This window comes from Metopolophium dirhodum, chromosome 5 (genome assembly GCF_019925205.1).
Source record: "Metopolophium dirhodum isolate CAU chromosome 5, ASM1992520v1, whole genome shotgun sequence".
NCBI lineage: Eukaryota > Metazoa > Arthropoda > Insecta > Hemiptera > Aphididae > Metopolophium > Metopolophium dirhodum.
In genome coordinates, this window is record NC_083564.1 from 5,590,796 (window position 1) to 5,612,402 (window position 21,607).

General features: G+C 33.9%; 1 protein-coding gene across 5 annotated transcripts in view; it reads left to right on the forward strand.

Moving 5' to 3' along the window:
- The window catches only part of LOC132944332 (potassium voltage-gated channel protein Shaker), a 205,207-nt gene that overhangs the window by 17,822 nt on the left and 165,778 nt on the right, over positions 1–21,607 (forward strand). Inside the window, exon 1 of one of the 5 annotated variants that reach the window (XM_061013620.1) lies at positions 15,573–16,260. The exons of the other annotated variants lie outside the window; for them this stretch is intronic. Within the exon in view, the coding sequence (XP_060869603.1) occupies positions 16,217–16,260 (44 nt within the window). The 5' untranslated portion in view covers positions 15,573–16,216. Of the gene's footprint in view, positions 1–15,572; positions 16,261–21,607 lie in introns of those variants that run through there. 5 annotated transcript variants of the gene reach the window in all.

Consider the following 21,607-nt stretch of genomic DNA (forward strand, 5'->3'; position numbering starts at 1 on the left):
TGCATTAATGAAAATTTTTATTAAATAGTTTATTAAATGTACCTATATTTAATAGAATAATATTTTATTTTACAGGTAAAATTGACATAAGAAAATATTTTTGAATAATATCATTAATTTCGTCTTTCTTATAAGTATTAAAAATTATAATTATGAATATATTAATATATGTATATTCTAATAATTTATATTTTATTATATATCTATCTATGTATATTGTATAACTAGGTATGGTATAAAATGTTTATGAATGGCCGTCAGTTAATTCTAGAAGTATACAAGTTGAAACGTCTATTTTAAATAAGATAATAGTTAAATCTGAAGTATAGATTATCATCTAATTAAAATAAGTTAGAACATGTTTTTGATGAAGCTTTGAAAAAAAAATAATGAAAAAAAATTAAATATTTAGTTACCTACCTAACATTACTCATTAGGCATATAGTATTATTGATTTATCGTCGATTCATCTATATAGGTAATTGTTTATAATATTGTCTATTAAAGACTACATTATTATAACTAATAAATATCAACTTTCTTTTTAATGAGAATAATTACAATAATTACATTTCAGACCATGCGACGCAGTTACGTTTTTATCGTATCAAATGTACTTAACTTGGTAGGTACTTAGGTTGATCACAATTTCTCACCAAGATACATTAAAATGAAATCATTAACTATTTGTTTATTGTAACCAATAATCATTATTAAGCAAGAATAACAATCGATTTGTAACTTTAATATATTGTTGTCGATTATTGACTTTACATTAATGTTCATAAATTACCTATTAGATAATATATCATTGTATGGTTTTTGTAAATATCGAAGATAAATTGTATAGTTTGGATGCTGCCCAAGAAAACGAACGCTATTTGAATTCTTATCTTTTATCGAAGTGAAATCAATTACCTACTTAATATCGTTTATGTGTGGGTTTTTTTTCTACGTTAAATCTACTTTACAATTCACCGAACATTAATTTATAGATTTGGTTGTAAAAATTAAAGTTCAAAATACAATAAATTCTATGTGAACATTTAATATATTAAATTTATATGTGTTTATTTAACTTTGCTAAACTTCTCTCCAAACGAGACAGCTGTAATTTATTTTGTTTATTTATACATAATATTACAATATATTATTTAATATAAAAAGTGATTATCTTTATAACACGCCGTGTTATTAATTATGACGTAGTATAATATATATTATTATTTATTGTATAAAGAAATAATTAAAAATATTTATTAGCATCGAATTTGACATGTATTTTTACACATTCACACAAACCCATCAAAATAATTTATTTTCAGGTATGATGTCTAGTGTCTACGAATGATATTTTTACAGTATTGCCCATGAAAAAAAGATACATTTGGCACTTGATGTTGAACGGTAAATAATACAGTTAAAAGCAGAAGTTTAATTGAAATGGCTAATGTAAATAATATTAATAAATAACGATTATGATATTAATATTTTTAGAAAAATATGATTTTGTAAACAAAAACAAAAATATTTTAACGAAGTAATTTATAAAAATAACCGTACCGTAAGTACAACATTATGAAAAGTACGAAAATATGATCGAATTCGAAATAAACACTCACACGTGTACCAATAATTACAGAATAACCGTCGATTATAATATTAGAAAAAAATCGTTTTATTTATATTTTCGAATATTTCGAATAGACTTTATACTTATAGTGACCAGTGCAGCAATTATCAAGAAGGTATCGCCATTCGGAAATATCATAATATCTACCAGACATCACCATGTAGCAAATGATAGGTACCTATCAATATAGGTTAGTATATTCTGTATAATATACTAATTTATAGATATCGACGAACAAAACAAGATACACTGTATTTTCACACAAAGACCATCATTAAATGTACGAATCGCGTTTTGTATTTACACCAAAAATAATGGTTGTTGTGTCTTTTAATAAAATATTTTTTTCACAGGTACCTAGGTAAACAAAACAAATGATATAGTTTTAGAAAATATGATAATATAATATGCTATCGAAATATTATGTACCCGTATCGGCAACGTACCCGAACAGAAAAACGGTTGATAATAAAATTATTAACTGTATGACTCGATCTCTCGCTCACGTAAAATCGTTAGAACCGCTGCAATGTATGAAAAGACCATCAAGACAGATTTTCGGTACCGATTAGTGTGTCGAAGTTTTTCGAATTTTTTTTTCCGCCAAAATTCCGGAAAAGCTCGACAGGTGCGAGCCTCGAAGGCGGCGGCTCGAACACGCCGTGTCCATTATAAAACGTTTTTTTTCGCGTACCTATATATAATATATTATATTATACTACAATCTCGTATAGATACTACGGTTACCTGTATTATTAATAGTATTATACCTAAGTACACCGTAATGTATTATGTATACGTAATACGTGCTTGATGGTAGTGGCATTATAGGTGCCTATGTGCAAGATGGGAGAATTTGGGGTTGGTGGGTGTGGGATGGGTTAGGGTGAAAATGGGTGATCAATACGACAGCGGGTCGGTGGGGGGGTTGGCGGAGACGACTGGAGCGGGATTCGCGCGCGCGTGGACTCGAAAAGAGCGTTCCGCCCGGGATTTTCGGCGATTCCGTGTCAGCTGGCCGGCCGTGCGCGTACAGACGCAATGCGCTAAAATCTCTCGGCTGCCGTCCCCGCTTAAACTACTACTGGAGACACGTGCCCGACCGTCAAAAAAAATTTAATCGGCGGAAAAAATTATAATGTCTTAAAAGCAAATAAATAGGTATAGGTGGGCAGGACAATGCAACTCTATTGTTCATAGGTACATGCGAGACAGCGTCGCGTTGTTCTCCTGCAGTCCAGCCATCGACGATATCGTCGCGATGATATTATGACTATTGTGATTTGAACGCGGGTCCGCCGCGTAATATTATATTAATATTATTATAAACACAACTTTCAAGCGTATATAAATACAATTTCAAAACTAATACACACTCATCACGAGGACAATATTACCGTCGTTAAAATAAAAATAATAATTATTATTGCTGCTGCTGCGATAGTGCACAGCATATTATCATATTATATTAATATGTATAATAATAATAATAATATGCACAGTCGTGTCCCATCAGAGACTTTGGCAACGACCGCGTCGCCGTCGGTTCTTGGCGTTTACCGTCCATTAGCATATCTGTTGAAAGGTTATCGCCGATGTAGCAAACGGTGGCGGCCACCCGTAGGCGTACACCAACAGCTAGACACCTGAAGATTTCGTATCTTTCATATACGATACTTCTCTCTCATCGTCGTATATTATACTCGTACAAATATGTTCATCTATACATCTCTTTCGTTATGCGAAATATTATATATACATTATACAGGGTAGTGCTAATGAATAATAATGCTTTATTAAAATTCTGATTTTCGTGATTTTTATGTAGGTACACATGTAGACAAAATAAATGCGTTATAATATGTCATTTAAGAATTGTGCGGTGCGGACGATACAAACTTTTTTCAAATAAGAACCTCGAGGAATGGGTGAGAAAACAACGTTGTAAGAAATCTAAGTATTTTAAAATGAGACTAAAACGCGTGCTCGAAAATCAAAAGGCGAATAAATTATGCGTTAAATGGGGGGTGAACATGCCTGGCGAATCACCCTGTACACATATATTACACAATATCATAACGAATTCAAAAAGACCGCTTGGCATCGCCCGTACGTCTCAGCAACTGTTATACCGCCGCCGCCTTAGCTATATCGTTGTTTTTTTTTTTTTATATATACGCCACTTAACCTAGAAATAGACAGGAGGTGATTCCAAGATTAACTCAATGCGTTCTATTTTCGCCTCCTGACGCCGCCGTTACACGGTGGCACATACTAGTTACTACACGCACGATGCGTCGCGTGCGCACCATCGTGGTCATTGCGAATTTGGTCAGATTATTTTAGAACGATAATAATAATAATAATAATAATAGTAATAATAACAACAACATCGATCATGGTGGTTGTAGTTGTACGAGCCAAATCAGTACGTCCGTCGGCATCTCGATCAGAGGACGAAAGATCGATGCGAATGTTCCAATACATATACCTATAACTGCTGCAGCCTCAGCGGCGCAACAACGGCGAAGGTATGTCCCATATTGACGGATTATAAGACGAACTATGTTAAAATATTATACGTGCGTACAATGATGTCATAATAATATATCGCACAAAATAATATTATGTCGACCACGATATTACATATTATTATCGTCATACTATATCGACGACCGTAATATTATTTTTGAAATATTATACTAACGACGACGGCCACGGCGAGTCCTCCGTGAAAAGCACGTCCTTCATTATCGTGGCTGTACCCACTACAACAGTCGTCTTGTATAGGTATCATAATATAACACCGTGCACGCGTGCCACTGATAAAATATCAATAAATGCGAAAAAAAAAAACAACGAGGCAAAACGAAACGAGCTGTCCTCATCGCAGGTCGGTGTTCGACCGAGTTTATTTCCTGTTTTTTGTATACATTTATATTTTTCTCCCTGTGCGCTTTTCGGACGCCATTGTACTACATTATATTATGCGACGGACGTCGTTATTGTGTCGCGTCAGACGAAATAATAATATGACGTAAAGCACCGCGGGCCCGTCACATTTGTCGGCGTACAGATTGGAACGCGTTGACAAATAGCCAACTGTCAAAAAGTGTATTCGAATCCAATTCAGTCACTGGGTTATATATTATGTAGTTCTCCGTGCCGAGACGATTGAAAAATTGTGTTATATTTAAAAGGCTAAATCGAAACCGAAAACGACAAACTATTTATCTTAGCTCGTGAATTGTGTATAACACTTTCGAGTTCAGTCCGATTAATAACTGTTAGATTATAATAATAATATGATATGGCATTCAAACAACCAAAATAATGTTGAGCGCATTCTATATTTTTATTGCACGGACTGACTTGTTATAGTTGTAACTATACTCAACTTGGAAGTTGCAGCTTTCGTCACCATCCCGTTGCCATAAGCGACGGCTCAAGTCGAATTACTCGTCATGTGTTTATTTTTTTCCCCCATAAAACTTTAGGATATTGAAAACTATTTTAAAGCGTAAAATATTCTAAACACGTACTACATACTTACCTAATATTATAACATAACAGAATCTCGTTTTGAAAATTAAACTTAATAAACATGACCTTTTTGTTTTCATCATTGTTTGTTTATGTAGTACAAAAATGTAATAAAATATATAATAAGAATTCACAAGTAAATTTTAAGAAGAAAATCAAAATATAATAAAAAAAATAACATAATAAGGATTCTGGTAGAACTTTCTACCCTTTTAACTGAAACTTAACAAGCAGTGTATGAATAGATTAATAATTTATATTATTAAACTTTATTTTTTTGATCAACAATTCAACATTTAAAAGTTTATTTAAATACATATATATAAATACATTTACATCCGATCAATTGCAACTGCTGGGAATTAACTAATAATAATAATAATAATAATTTAAGACGCCATTAATAATTGACATATTTATGTTGATTTGAATTCTTTTCTACTAGGTACAGTTAAAACAATTCTATCTGGCTTCTTTGGCTTTACCCTATATTATAATTTATAATATTAAATTAAAAACTAAATACTAATTTAGTATCATTCACAATACACCAGGTCCTAAAATATAAGTAAAAATGGTCAGCCAATAGCCCAAGTTCCTTAATTTTCTTCTCTATTTAAAATAATGGCTTATCTTAATATTCAAAATATATGTATATTATGATAGGTATAAGATTTTATGTTTATTTTTATTTTTTTTTACCAATTTTTATAACAATATCCAGACTATACATTTCTTACGACATCGTGTTTTTATGCGTCTTATTTTTGTGTGCCTGATGTAACATAGGTATTAGGTACTATAGTAATATGTATTTTAAAAGTTTAACATTGTAAAATTAATTCCAAAATTTGAAATATTTTTAATTAATTTTTGAAACTGTGAGTATTTTTACATTTTACTGAAAGAGTTGTGCTCGAACATAAAAAGTGTGCGATTAAAAATAATAATCGAAACTCTTTTTTTGTAGTTTTTCAAACAATACACTGCGGCACTGCAGCCGACTATACATTGTTCATTTCATTATTCGCCGTGTACACACCGATAATGTTTCAAATAAAATTACACGATGCGTGCACCTATACCTCAATACATCAACCCGACCGGCCCTTACAATACTTGTACACATTATTATTGTTATTGCATAATAATATAATATAGCTTACGTGACAAATTTATTGTGTATCATAGCATTACACGTCGCACTTATATAATATATACGTATATATATACTCGTACAATGTGTACACGGGGGTGGAAACAAAAAGCTCGGGGTTTTGTTTTTTTTTTCCACCACCCATTAAAAAGGTTTATTTAATCGGTGGAGTGAACAACGATCGGGTTATACTTTTACCGCCGACGCCGCCGCTACCACGTGACAGCGGCTTTATAATAACGTAGTGTCTGAGAGCGTGTGACAAACGAGCTTATATTATATACGGCACCGCGTTTTGACCCCGTACAATATTTTATATACCCGACCTACGAAGGGCCGTGGTACGGGACGGACTCGCGTCTTACGTCTATTAAATGTTAAAGTTATTAAAACCGCCGCCGCCGCCGTTTTCTCGAGATAGGTTTATAATCGCCGGGACTACGGCGGCGGCGCGGGGCTCTCGACGTAATGCTGGTTGTATCTAAATCATAACGATATACCTACCCTACCTACGCATCATAATAATATATGGCTGTTGTTATCATAATAATAATGTATTGTAATGTTATATATTGTGGAACGCGTTCGCGTGCCCGACAAACGTTAAATGGTTTCGGATTACACTCACGTCGCTTCGCTGTGCGCACTATTATTATGATGCTAGATGACACTCCGTGTCTAGTCTATGCTGACATATTATGGTCCACTGTAGCTTCTGCTGCGGTCGTATGTTATATAATAATATTATTATTGTTTTACCGTCGCAAATTATCACAATGAATTGTCACTGCGGGAGATCGGCTGCAATTATAATAATACAAATTTTGGTCATTTTAGTCGTCTCGAGATCTTAAAAACGAAATTTAAATTTGGTTTCGGGAAAGGACAAAATACAAACATTTTAAACACAGTATTATATTGTACATTTCGACCAGTCGTTTTTATAAAATTACTATGTCTTACAGTTGATATAGTTTTAGTTTTGTAAGTTTAGTATAATAGTCGTTATATTTTTTAAAATTATTTAACTCTAAAATCGTGGTTATGTTCTTTGCTTGTGATTTTAAGACTTAGCATATAATTACATATTTTATTGTACTTTTAGAACTCACGTCCCCCCCCCCCTCCCGACGAATTTGTGTAATGTGGCCCATTACCCTCTCAAAAAAAAAAAAAAAAAATAAAAATAATATCTGCGGGTATGTCTTTTTACACAAGTCGATAAAAATAAAGGCCACGCGCTACTACGAATACACAGTATTATAGACCTCCAAATGCGTAAACAGCAGTGTGAAAATGCTTCTTTCTACTTAGACGCGTGAACGAAAAAAGGATATTATTGATTTATCGTAATCGTCGTGATCACTTTTTTACTCGTTTGTTACACGCTACTCGCGTCACGCACGAAAAGCTTCTTGAAAAACGGAGAGAAAAACACTCGTTATCCTCTGATTGAAACGTGTGTGTTTATTGCAGTGCTAAAATCACACGAACGTAGACCCTGGAGAGAGCGGGGCTGGATTTGACGGAGGATTTTAAGGGCACTTACCCCGTGCAGTAGATATGTTTGAGGGGGGGGGGGGGGAGAGGAGGCATCAGGATACCGGTATACTATAAAAAAAATTAAGAATTACCGACTTGGGACGGTAGACAGAAGTGAAAACTTACATTTAACAAACAATACATTTTTACAGAACTTGCAGCCAATTCCCTGGTATAGTATATTATGTATTATGTATAGGACACGATTTAAGATAATACAATTACCCGTGGACTTGAGATAACAAAAACAGTTCAGTGAATCACACTTTTTTTCAATTATAGCAGCCCTAACTCCCTGCACGTGAGCAAAATAGTTTCGTAAAGCCGACTTCACACCGCTCTCGTAAACCGTGATTTCCGGGAAAAAATTTTCAGTGATTTCTCAAAATTATACATTTTTTTAATTTTTGTGGTGAAGTTGTGAACATTTTGGTAACTGATAACTGGTTTCTTGTTATCACAATGAAACAATCACTTATCAGTTCAAATGTTTATTTGATAATTATTTTCGTAACCAGTAACTATATAATTGTAAACATTTGAATTGAGTAGGATTGGATTCTACTTTCTGGTATCTGCGCAATATAATTACGCGGTATTTACTTGTGCGGTTTAACCACTGAGTAACCACAATATATTCAGCCAATCATAGCTCTGAATTGTTTTTCGGGAAATCACGGTGGTTCGCGGATCATGGAGCGGTGTGAAGTCAGTCGCCTTTTAAGCCACTTTAGTATTTTACCGTAGTCGATGGGCAACCATACTATGTTAAATCGTGATATAAGAGCCACTGACGTACGCGCGCGCACACGCATATATAATATATATATATATATATATAGAGAGAGAGAGAGAGTATGGGCTGCATGTAGGTACTATAGATGCATTGGATTGAAAGCGTTACATTTGACTCAGTTTCGCTGATATTTTCAAGCGTTTGCCCACATGATTCGAGCGGAGAGCAGAGCCTCCCAAGAGAAGTTTTCACTTCAAAAAATGTAACCATGCTATATTATACTAATATTAATTGTTTTTTATACACCGGTGTTACTGTGTACCTACTGGCTATACTCGTATGACCGGGTCATGACAGATTGCCACGAGGGATTCGCCGTCCATTGAATGCAGCAGTGTGGAAATACATATTAATCAGTTCTCATTTGTAAACGACAGTGTATTTTGTTTTCGCCCACAGAATGATAAACGTTTTACAACATTTACCGAAAGCAGTTATCACTCGTCTTCTTATCTAGGTATCGTAAGACACACCAACACTGTTGGAAAAACGCAAGACTTACGTTATATTATCTACTATTCGATTGCAAGGAGAGTGCTACCGTGAAGAGGTTGTACATTAATTATAAAAGTTGAATGTTTTGTTTTTTTCTTTTTTGACATTCCGTAAATAATAATGACCCATTTTAAGAACCGGACGTCAAACCAAAGATTCGCTCTGTCCATGCCAAAAATAAATTCTTATTGAGTTTAAATAACATAATTAAAGTCTGTTAATTTATTCGTAGGATATCCAGTTCAAAGTTAAAAATACGATTTTTTTTTTGTCAAAATAAATTTATTACATCATTCGAAAACTGCGGTATTAATTAATATTAATTTTAAGATAATTGAATGCCCAAATTATTTTCTTGTTTTTTGCCAAAACGGCGTTTGTGATATAATATTGGGTTTCATGGGTTATTATTCCGCACAAAATATAATATGCACCACGAGTATAGTTAAACTTCTCGGGAGCAAAGCATAATATATTACACGTCTTTAAAGACCATTTCACAAGTTCATAATATCCGCTCGTTGAGCGTTAACGCGTGTCCAAGTGTTCACTTTCCGAAAACATTATATTATTACCTATTGTGAAGTGAGCGCGCGTATTTAATTTTTCACAATAACGGTCCGTTAAAAGCGTTTACTTTTTAAATATTAATTAAATACGCAGGGAAAATACCCTGCGAACGTGGGTGCGTACGCAAGTATACAGCATAACTACGGTATACAGGAAACAAAAGCTCAAAACGTTTATTGGGAGTTTCGCGTTGCATTTTATACATTCCCACGTTTCCTGTACCGCCCCCACCACACGGCCAGTCGCTTTTGCAACGGCATATTTCGGATCGTTCCGAATTCCTTTGCTTCTACGTTCGTGAACTTTAACTATAAAACATCCCAACGGGGGGATGTATTTCGCCACCACTGACGTTTTTTTTTTTTTTTTTTTTTAGTTTAATTTACATTTTTCACGTTACAAATGTCCTCGCGTGTAACAACGGTGTCGCCCAGGTTTACTGACAACAACAAAGGTAATGAATAAAACCATCCGGCTCGTCCGAAATAGAGTACACGTCAGCATTTATTAAAAGGCACACACACACTTACACACTCACACGCACGCAAGCATGTCCATACAATAGAAATGATGCCAGTGATGGTTATCAATATATTATAATAATATGCGCGCCGAGAGGGCAGTAGACCGTGACGTTTTTCGCTCTTATCTAGTTTTGGTTAGGTTCTGAAAAGGTCTCCACCACCTTGCTTGTCGGGATATTTAGCATATAAACTCGGTAAACTCCATAGTTAATAATATTATCACCGACAACTTTAGGTGCTTGCGCATAATAATATACACAATAAATAATAATATATACCTACTCTTTGATAAAACATAATATATATATATATATATGTATATATTATAGGCACCAACCGACTTGCTTCTAATAAGAGTCAAACACGTATTATAATTTTTCAAAGGATACTTATTAGTTTCAAAAGCACTATCTACATAATAATCCCTGATGCGCACTATATACGTAGTGTGATATAGTACGAGTACGGTATTGTTTTAATTTAAAAGTTCTCGTATGAGAAAAATAAATAGTTTTGAGATTGTAAAAATCACAGGGATTGTTATTTACTCATGTGTGAAAACATGTTAAATTGATAACGAAAAATACGGTACGCAGAAATTATAAACAAAATTATAAGTTCCCTACAGTGGAGGACCACAGGAGGCCAATTTTAATTAATGTCCTATTATTTTTATAATCAACCTATGTGTATAATTCAATTAAGACATTTCCATTATTGTATTTAACTGTAGACAAACCACATGCAACTCCGATATTTATTTTATACTACCTAGGCATCTATTTATTTTTGTGTTCATTTAATTACCTTAGTGGTTGATGCTAAATAGTAATAACATTCTAATATTATTGTTTTATTATAGTACCAACCAAAACTCATTTTAATTGTTCTTTATTAAGAAAAAAAAATTGTACGTGAATGTTTTATGTATCGAATATAGCCATAATATAGGAACCTTTTGTATAATAATATACCATATTTATTACCTACCTATGTTTTGTTATTCATGCGTAAGACTTAAAAATCAATTATGACCGTTTGTTTTAATATTACTCTTTAACGTTTTCTACAAATTACAGTATATTATTTTTTTTTTTTTGAACTCAATATTTCAGTTTTTTATTATATAAAATATTTAGTTTATCGCTATGTTTTGACAGCTGTTATATCATGTAAATTTGTTTACAACCTCGACCAAAGAGTTTATACATATATAAAAAATACATTACACATATCAATTTACTAGTTTATGACGTGTCAACACTCAACATAGATCAAGAATTTATTTGTAGCTTTACCTAACCTAGTTTATTATATATTCTACGTTTTTAATCTCCACCAAAATATGTATTTAATTTGATATTCTGTTTAATTTGGCTGTATATTAAAGACAGGTTAAGAACTCGTTAAGAAATATTTATGAATTTAAAATAAAACTTTGTTTCCAAAATCGTACAAGCTGTGTAAAATAAATCAAATATTAACTGTGAATAAATTACATTCTTTAATGCTTAAAAGGTCAAGATTGTTGTAAAAACTATACATTTGGATTGAATTTTAATTATGACTAATTATGACATTTTAAAAAGTTTGAATTCTACATAGAATAATTGTATTTTAATTTTATATTATCATAACAATTTATAATATAACGTTTGATATAAAATTGATTAAAAAACGAGTGAATTGTTGTTAATACATATGTCGGGTTTCGCGAAAACCAAACATTTATTGAAACAATATTGTGTTAATGGTCCCTTAAAAATTATTTAGTGGCCCATGATTGGGCCATAACATTTTATTGGACCATTAAATTAATCAATTTTTCACGAAACCCGGCAATATAGTCTTATATAGAAGAAAATTGTTCTGTTGCCTAATTTATCGTAGTAACTATAGCATCTAAGTTTCTAAATAATTGTAAATGCTAAAGCCTAAAATGTTCAACTAAGAAAGGATGTTTGGGCGAAATGTCCTACGCCCAAACGATCTATCATATATACCTAATTTCATAGCGATATCATAATATTTCAACAAACCATGTGGTTATGGAAAAAAATATAGATTTATCAGAGCATTATACTGGCACAAAGTGATGAGATTTAGATTCTGCAGAGGAGGTGTATCAGATGTGTGAGTCATTGTGTATAATCACTAATCAGCAACAACCAATAGGTACCTAGGTACTCAATTATTCGCTGTTATTATGCAATACGAGAATACTTTCAGTGCATCATGATATGATTTAATTGATTTTATGAACACTTTTGTCATCGAAATAGAAATATTATAAGAACTCTTGGTCCAAACAACGCGGAATTATTATTATATAAAAAGTATCAAAATAATTAGGTAGGTTTAAGTTAGCTTTGATAACCTATACAAATCGTTTAATATTATAATAATACAAGTTAACCACAAGGGCGGAACTAAGGAGGGGGGTTCACAAAAAAAATATAATATATTTTTCCATTAATTATTAAAAATCAGCGTCGTAGAAATGTTTTTAATTTAAGTGCCCCCTACGTAAACAGATACCGGGTTAACCTAACAGACTATTATAGTATCTAACTATTTGTCTGTATAGTGTATATAGACTATTTTTTTATTTTTATTTTTTAATTATTTAATTATAATTTATTTTTTTATTATTTTTTTTTTATTATTATTATTATTATTATTATTGATATAACAGTATCGTAGAAATATTAAGTATGTCGAAATTTCCGTACTCCGTGTTAACAATTTTTCTTCCGAGAAATCGGCCGGACGACTATAGCGGAGGTTATCACATCGGGTGGCACTTTTTAGTTATTTATATAGACATATAAACGTGAGTTTATAGTTTTTTGTAACGAACATTTTAAAATATAGTTCAAAAGCTACTTCTTTTTATTTATCCTTATTGTGCATGAGCAGACCACGTAACGACGAACTGAAGAGTTCGAAGAATCATGGCACGCCTTGATGAACTTATATTTTATAAAATATTATTAAACATTAAAAATATGTTTATTTTTTGAAACTTAATTTGTTTATGAATTTGTGTACTTATATTTAATTGTACGCCTACCATATATAATATAAATGAGGATTCGCTGTAATTCATAATAATATTATTCTTACAAATATGTATTATCTATATTGTACTCGTGTATTAATGGTTTATTATTATTATGCAGTGGCTTCACAATTTTTTCTTTGTAGGTACATGCGTTTAATTAAACCATAACTCTTTTTTGTCTCCAACTCAAGCTTGCTTATGGATGCAAATTATTTCTATTGTTTATTTGTATACATTAGTTATGTAATGATGTGAAATAATAAAATAATAAATAATAACAATAAAAATATGTAAAATAAATTTGTATTGTCAAAATTGAAATTATTTTATCGTCATGTGTTGATGGGGGGAGGGGGGGGGGTTAGCAATGGATCACGAAGCATTTTGGAAACACATCAATCATACGATAAGTATATTTTAATATAATTACGTGTTTATAAGGTACATGCAATAACAAGTCATATTGTAATAAAACACGTGGGAGGGATCTATATCGGACCGAGAAGCCGAAACTTTCGTCGATGGTTTTTCCAGAGGTCAGACCTCAATAATATCAAACTTGCCGGAAAGTGTTCGCGCAAACACTAGCACGCAGTGGTCAAGGTTGAGGATTTATTTTTTCGTTTTTATTTTAAGCTCGTGCCGCATAAACAATAAGTATATTATATACGGTGGCAGCGATAAAATGCTGTAATAAATGTCGCGGTTTAACGTCCTCGTCGGCGCAATCAAATAATATTTGTACAAGCGGTCAAACACTCTGGCGACATATTACAGTGTCGTCTGCGGTGTCCTGTGGTGTTATCGTCGTCTAAATACGACCATAAAAAAATAATAATAATAAACTCGACGCACGCACGCTATAATATTCAATATTATACCGGTTATATTATTTAGTTGACACGTCTTATATAATATATAAAAACCACTAAATACAAACGGTCTCGAAAACTGTTATGATATGATATATTTTGTGTTATGTATATACGGTTATGATGTGCAGTGCTCGACTTGAAAATAAAACATAAAAGGGGTAGGTACTCTGATGACACACAAAAAATGTGCGTTTCTCAGCACATTAGCACAACACGTCTCATATTACCGTGGGTGAGTTTGCCCGTCCACCTAGAGATAAGTGTTTTTACATGCTATAAGAGATATTTTATAATAATATATAAATAGGTTCAAAATATAATACGATTATTCGATAGAATTACCGAAATAGGTAGGTCCTTTGCGATCCCGTGAAAATACATTATTTCTTATTTTAAAATTTATTTCATTTTTATTGAAAAAAAAAACGGGAAATACATTTTATTTATTGAATATGAACAATACCATATGAACATAACTAATACGAACATAATTATATATGTTTGACGTAGTGTATTGTAGCCATCTTTAATTTACAGTAGTCGTGTTATAAACATTTTTTATTTGTTAAATGTGTTAGGTCTGGTTGATTTAAGCAACTAAGAACATCATATTTGTATAATATAACTGTTGCTTCCCATCAGTCTTGAAAAACTGTCCGACTCTGTCCACTTTAATTACACGTAATTTATATCTATTATACGTCATGATGAAATGTAAAAGTTTTATAAAATCATGTGTCACGCAGTCGGACAACAAAGAGGAGATGACGGTCGTTTGCGAATTCCAACGAGCAACACGTCGTTGTGATATTAATGATAATAATATTATACGTGTCCGCGGTTCTTTTTCCGTCTGCGGTCCGATTCAAATCAATTACGGGGAAGTAAAAAAAAATCCGAAAAAATCAAAATCGTCACTGCACTGTGCACGGTCCGCTCGTAGTGGTATACAATCTCGAAATACCAAACAAGGGTTGGGGGTGGGGGGAGGGGGGGTAGGGTCGTCCAAATGTTCATCGCGCGATACGAGTATATAATATTATTATGTACACACGTATATTTATATATATATATATAATATATATATATACATATATACGCGTACGAAATATTATGTAGAATATATTACACGCGCGTAAGTATAGAAGATCGGAAATTTGGCTCGGACGCGCGAAGCTAAATTTAACGGGTGTCGGTCTTGCCGCCGCCGCCGCCGCCGCACGGACACACGGCTGTAACGACACACGCGCGAACACACACACGCACACACAAACTCACGCACGCACACACGCGCACGCTTAAAACGCATTTTTACGCGAGCCTACGCACGAGATCGCGCGCGGCGTTTGTCGCAGCATCTGTGCGGTCCGCGCGGGCTATAAACGCGGTCTCGCGCGCGAGTCGTCGTCGTGTGTGTGTGTGTGTGTATATGAAAATATTGTTTTTTTCTTCCACTCTCTCACTCATTCTCTCTCTTTCACTCTCCCTCTCACTCGCTCCCTCTCTTCCTTCTTCTCCTCCACGGTCTTCATCCGTGACTCGATCGGCTGCCGCGCGCACTGGCGTTTTTCGCGAATATCATGTCATGTGCCGCCGCCAGTACGACCGCCGAGCGGTAACCGTCCGTCGACGTCGTTTTTCACCGCCACCGCCGCCGCCGCCGCCGTCGTCGTCGTCGCGTTTTCACCGCCGGTGTATCACATTTGTTATAACAACAATAATACCAATCATTATTAATGTCCACGACCTTATTTAATAGGTAATAATACCCAACGCATTATTATAGCCGCGTCAAGACAATAACAATATTGTCGTCGTCGTTCCCGCTGGACCGCGATTTACGCCCATCGACCGCGGTAGGGGTAAACCGCCGCCGCCGCAATAGAGGGGCGGGCGAGAAGATTCGAAAAAAAATTCACGATCGTTTGCGCCCAACGACGGTGTAGGGGCGCGTGTGCGCAAAGTGTGCGGCGGCCCGGAATACGCCGGGGCCCCGATAATGCGTTGACCGTATTGCCATGTCATATTCGTACTTGTCGTCTACGTACACAGCAACGAGAAGGTATATAATATAATACGGATGACATAACATAATATACTGATATTTTATAATATTAAATTATATTATTACGATGATGATATAATAGTGCGTAGGTGACTCCGCCGACTCGAGACAAACCTGACCGCGTGTTCATAATAATAATAATAATAATAATAATAATATATATTTTGTTAATGCACTTACAACGGCTGTATGAGTTACTACGACTAGGAAATTATAACTGGTAGACAATGTTGAAAGTTGTTTTGTTTGACAGACCATATTTAAACTGGGTTGGAAATTTAAAACGACGTCACACGGTCCCCAGAAAAATCGGTCGACTATTCAGGTATATTTAGGTACTATATTATAGGACATGTAGGTAATATGTCATGAAAGTGCTTGTACGATCGTCGATTTATTATTTCAGAAAGTAATGTCATTGTTATTTGTTAGTACTGGATTAGCTGATAAATCAATTTTACGGCCCAAGCTAGTTGTTTCTAATTCAACAAGTATAAACTCAACAGTCATGCGTTTATCGATTTTGACTGAAAAAGGCCAGAATTATTGTCATTGCCTTGGAAATATTGCTAAATAATGGTCGTTCACGCTATTTCCTAGTCAATATCAGTATAATTTATAGTAGGTATAATATTACAGTATAGTTTCATGGGAAATATCATTTATGTTGACTTTCAGAATGAAAATCGAACAACGTAAAGCAACTTTAATTTTGTCGAAATTCGAGGTCTTTTGAGCTGAAACTGACGGCAGTAGCTAGGCCCTTTAATTTGCGTTTTCGACGGTAATATATTGTACATTGTAACTGGATAATGACCAACACGGGGCAGTCGGTATGCATATAAGTTATCTAAGGTTGGGGTTATGACGACGTGGAGGGGATGAACCCTCTTTAACGCCGCGAACGTATAATATAGTGACGAGTTCAGCTATGCGCAGCAGGTGGTGTGAATATACTGCGCTTGTGACATTGTCCATTAGTGCTGATGGATTTGATAATAACTCTATTATGATAACGTTTATGAACTGTTATTGTTATATAGTTTGTTCGGAAAATCAAAAAATATAAATTTCTTTTAATAGCAATAAATATTACTATATAAATAGTTCGTGTGGTGTGAAGACGAGCTGAAAAACATGATTAGCATAAATTTGTTTGCCTGCAGAAAGAATCTCGATCTCCCCTTGCCGATGATCTATATCGGCTGACCACTGTCCCCACAGTCGAAAATACCCGCACACTATTATATCATATTATTATATTATATCGTATATTATATTGTGTCGCAGTCACCGTATTGCAATATTAACCTGCACGAACGCGTTTTCATTAACAAGTTAATAATAACGATATTACAATCGTCATGCAGTCGTGTGTGGTTTTGTTTGTTTGTTTGTTTGTTTGATTTTTTTTTTTTTCGTTCGAATAATATTAACATTGAGGCCGTTTGACGATTATTAAATACATAATAATAATACAATAATTATCATAATACAGTGTAATAATAATAATAATATTATATAAATATCGCGACGCCGCGCCGGTGTTCTTGTACAGCGGTGCAGCGGAAGACGTATTATTATTATTATCATAATCCGTGTCGGCGACGGCGGTTTTGGCCGAATTTCAATATCGGTGTACGGTGTCCTGTCGCGCGGATTCTTATCGCGGTGAATTCCTCGGCAGTTGCCGGTGTAGGCCACGTCGAGACTACACCGTATATCACAATAAACACATAGTGGCGATGAAATTCGACAAGTGGGCAGGTATAATAATAATATGGTGCGCCACACGGAGACACTTACGATGTGATAACACGATGGGCTCTGCAGGCATACGGCGCTGTCGCGAAATGATATTATATTCTTGTGTGATAGCAACAATATTATATCAGCGACGAGCAAGTTAAAAATAAGCGGAACAGTTTTTTTTATTTTTTTAAACTTTTTATTCTCGTGTAATAATACCGCATCGACAGTCGTCGTTTTTAATACTTATCAAGCGTACTCAGAGAGTGATATCGTTTAGTTTTTGTAAAATATGTTTAACGACTATTTGGCGGCTCGGTGTCGGCGGACCTTTGAAACTGAAAACCTCACCGTCGTGATGAATCGTGACATATTGTTATTTAAACGGATATTATAAGTGAGCGACATTTGGCCAACGACTACAATATTATTAAACTATATCACTATATCAGTAGGAATACATTATATTGCGGTATAATATACATAATGGGTAGTGGGTGCACAGTAAAACCTCCCCGAAACGGACATGCACCCCTAAATAGCGGACAATATTTCAGCGACCGAGAGTGCCAGATGTTTAGACGTTTCACTGCACCTATAATATCATTTAACTATATGCGCACGAGTGTTAAAAACGTTTCCGGACAACTCGGGAGACTTGAGCAGTCTTACGGCCGAAGTCGATCATGCGCATAATAATATAAGTATAAGACAAGCAATAACGTAGTTTTAATCAGCATAATATAGTACGACACCAGTTACCACATTACCGCCCTTACCTGCCCACGTGGCCCCGAGCGTATTATGCGTACAATCTATCACGTGCGCGGGAGTGGCAGAAGACGCGTTATCTCGTCCGCGGCGGCCGTTTATTTATTAATCGTTTTATGTCGCCTGACGCTTTATCACCGAAACACATACATGCCGTGGTGTAAAAATCTGTTTGAGGCCTTGTCTCATAATATATTATATCGGCACGGCTGGCGACGATTTATTTCTTCATAGCCCCTCCCCCCCCCCCTCACACACACACACACCCACACCACATTAATATCGTTGTTCGCAAAAACACGTCATTGTGGGATCAGCTGCGGCGGCATTCACCACTCAAATAACACAGACACAATAATAATAATAATAATAATATTATATTATATTATTATCGCTATACAGTGTACGGTCCACTGTATTGGCGTCGGTTGCATGAGAATTTTTGGCACGCGGTCACACTGCTGTGCTTTACTATCTATATACGTATTATTATTATTATTATTATATCACCGACTTATTACCGACGACGAGAGCTTATTCGAACGCCGATAAATGCATGTCAAAAATGAATTGCGGACATTTCCCTCCCGACTGTTTTCGGCGTAGTAGCACATCTTCCCGCCGATATATTTTTGATGCGGACATTTTCCCCCCATTTTTTTTTTTAAATTTTACTATTTAATAATATAATATTATTATTTATTTATGACTGTTGTCTAATGTTTTCATAAATATCATAAATTATAGATGTATATTTTTGATTAACTGAACTTGCTTGGATAAAATTCACAAGCAATTATTAAATTGTTAAATATTCAAACAGGTACAGTTTAAACTTTAAACAAAAAAAAAAAAAATAAATATGAACAAAGGCTAAAAAATATAATTTATGAGAAAACAAAAGAATCAGAATTCAAATGTTTTTTTTACAAAATGTACCATTTTATGTCAGCATTTTTAACCATTTTTATTAATTGTTAATTATACTTTACTTTATACCTACCTACTTATTTTTTTTAAATCTTTATTGTTTCAAGTAAGTATAGTTCAGTTGATTAAAAATATACATTTATAATATATTATATATGAAAATAAAGACTATTTTATATTTTATATTTTATTAAAAAAAAAATTTCATATAAAATAATAAATAATATTATATTATTAAATTCAATATTATTAGTCAATAATAAACTTTAAAAAAATGAGGGGTAAATGTCCATTTACCATAAAAAAATATAAGGACAATAATCATCAATAGGTACATCATGAAAAATGATCTTATAATTTAAAATGTAATTTTAATATACTACCCTATTGTTTATTATTTTTAATCTCTTTTCTATTATGTCTTCCCTTTTGGGAATAACATCGTTAAGAGGATATCAACGATCAGGGGTTTGTTTTTTCTCTCTGACCCACGCTCAACATAGCAAAATTAAGTTCAGCAGAACCAACCCTGTCTTGTTACTTTTAGTACTAGAGGGAATACATCTAAAATCAAAGCTATGAACATTAAATGTGTCTCTTCGTTGGAGTTTGCACGATATTTTAATTTGTATACAGTTTATAAGCATTTTTAAACCGTAATAATTTGCACGCTTATAACTTACATAAAATTAAAATATCATAAAATGGCCAACGTAGGTACACAGGTTATGTTCTTAACTTAAAGTTTAATAATAGGTGAATTCACTCAAATATTAAAAACAATAACACGCAGGGTTGGTTCTGCTAAAAGTAAATTTTTCCATGTTTCACATGGGTCACACAGAGAAAACAAATAGTGCGCTGGCGCCTGGCATTGTCTTAATATGTCTTATATGGCAGACCATAAAACAAACAATTATTATTATATTCATTCAACCAATATATTTTCCCTTCATGTCAACACTTAGAGATACAATAAAATAAAATAGAACCTTCACTCCTACACTTATTGAAAGAGATGGAGGGAGATGAATTGCTACTCCTAAATTCATACTTTGCACGAGACCATTATTATAAAGGAGCTACGGTACAGGAAGTGCACCAAAAAAACGTTGCATTTTTTTCGTTACACCTTATTTTTCTACCCCCAGACCTAACTCCTGACAACTTATACTATAATGTCAACAACTAAAATATATTATATTATTATTCATTTATATCACGTTTAAAATGTTAGCAGTCAACCGATTAGTGACCTAAAAATAGGTACCTCGAAAACGAGAAAAACATACGATACAACTGTAATGTTATGTATATCATAAATATCAATATACGACGTTAAGAGTTCTTTACCGGTGATACGTCGTGCGCTATTATACGCCTAAACCGCAAAAGAACGGTTTGGTTATAGATCGGAACACGTCCTATTCAGACTTCTGTGACTTAACTTCTTCACCTCCAATAACGTATATATCATGTGATTTGTTTTGGTGATGCACGACTTGTCTATGACCTATATCTAATATATGCACGGCTAATCAAAACTAGAAACGATGGTGCCCCAGTGTGTATATTATTATATTATAGTATCATACTATTGAACTCAATAATTATAGTCATATAATACTCATAATATATTATATAGCAGTGGCGTGGCGAAGGATTTTATTTGAGGCACGTGCCTCAGCTTTAAGGGTGGTGGGTATCCTGGAGACTAGGAGCATTTCAAACATAGTAAATAGTTTATTAAGTACACACTAAGACAGTAAGACTGAGCCAATCATTCTCAGTTACCATTTGCGTAAATAAGTAACTATTTGTATATAAGTATTTATAATTACTAATATAAATTATTGTGCCTCGTAAGCTAATGAAGTTAAGCCACGCCACTGTT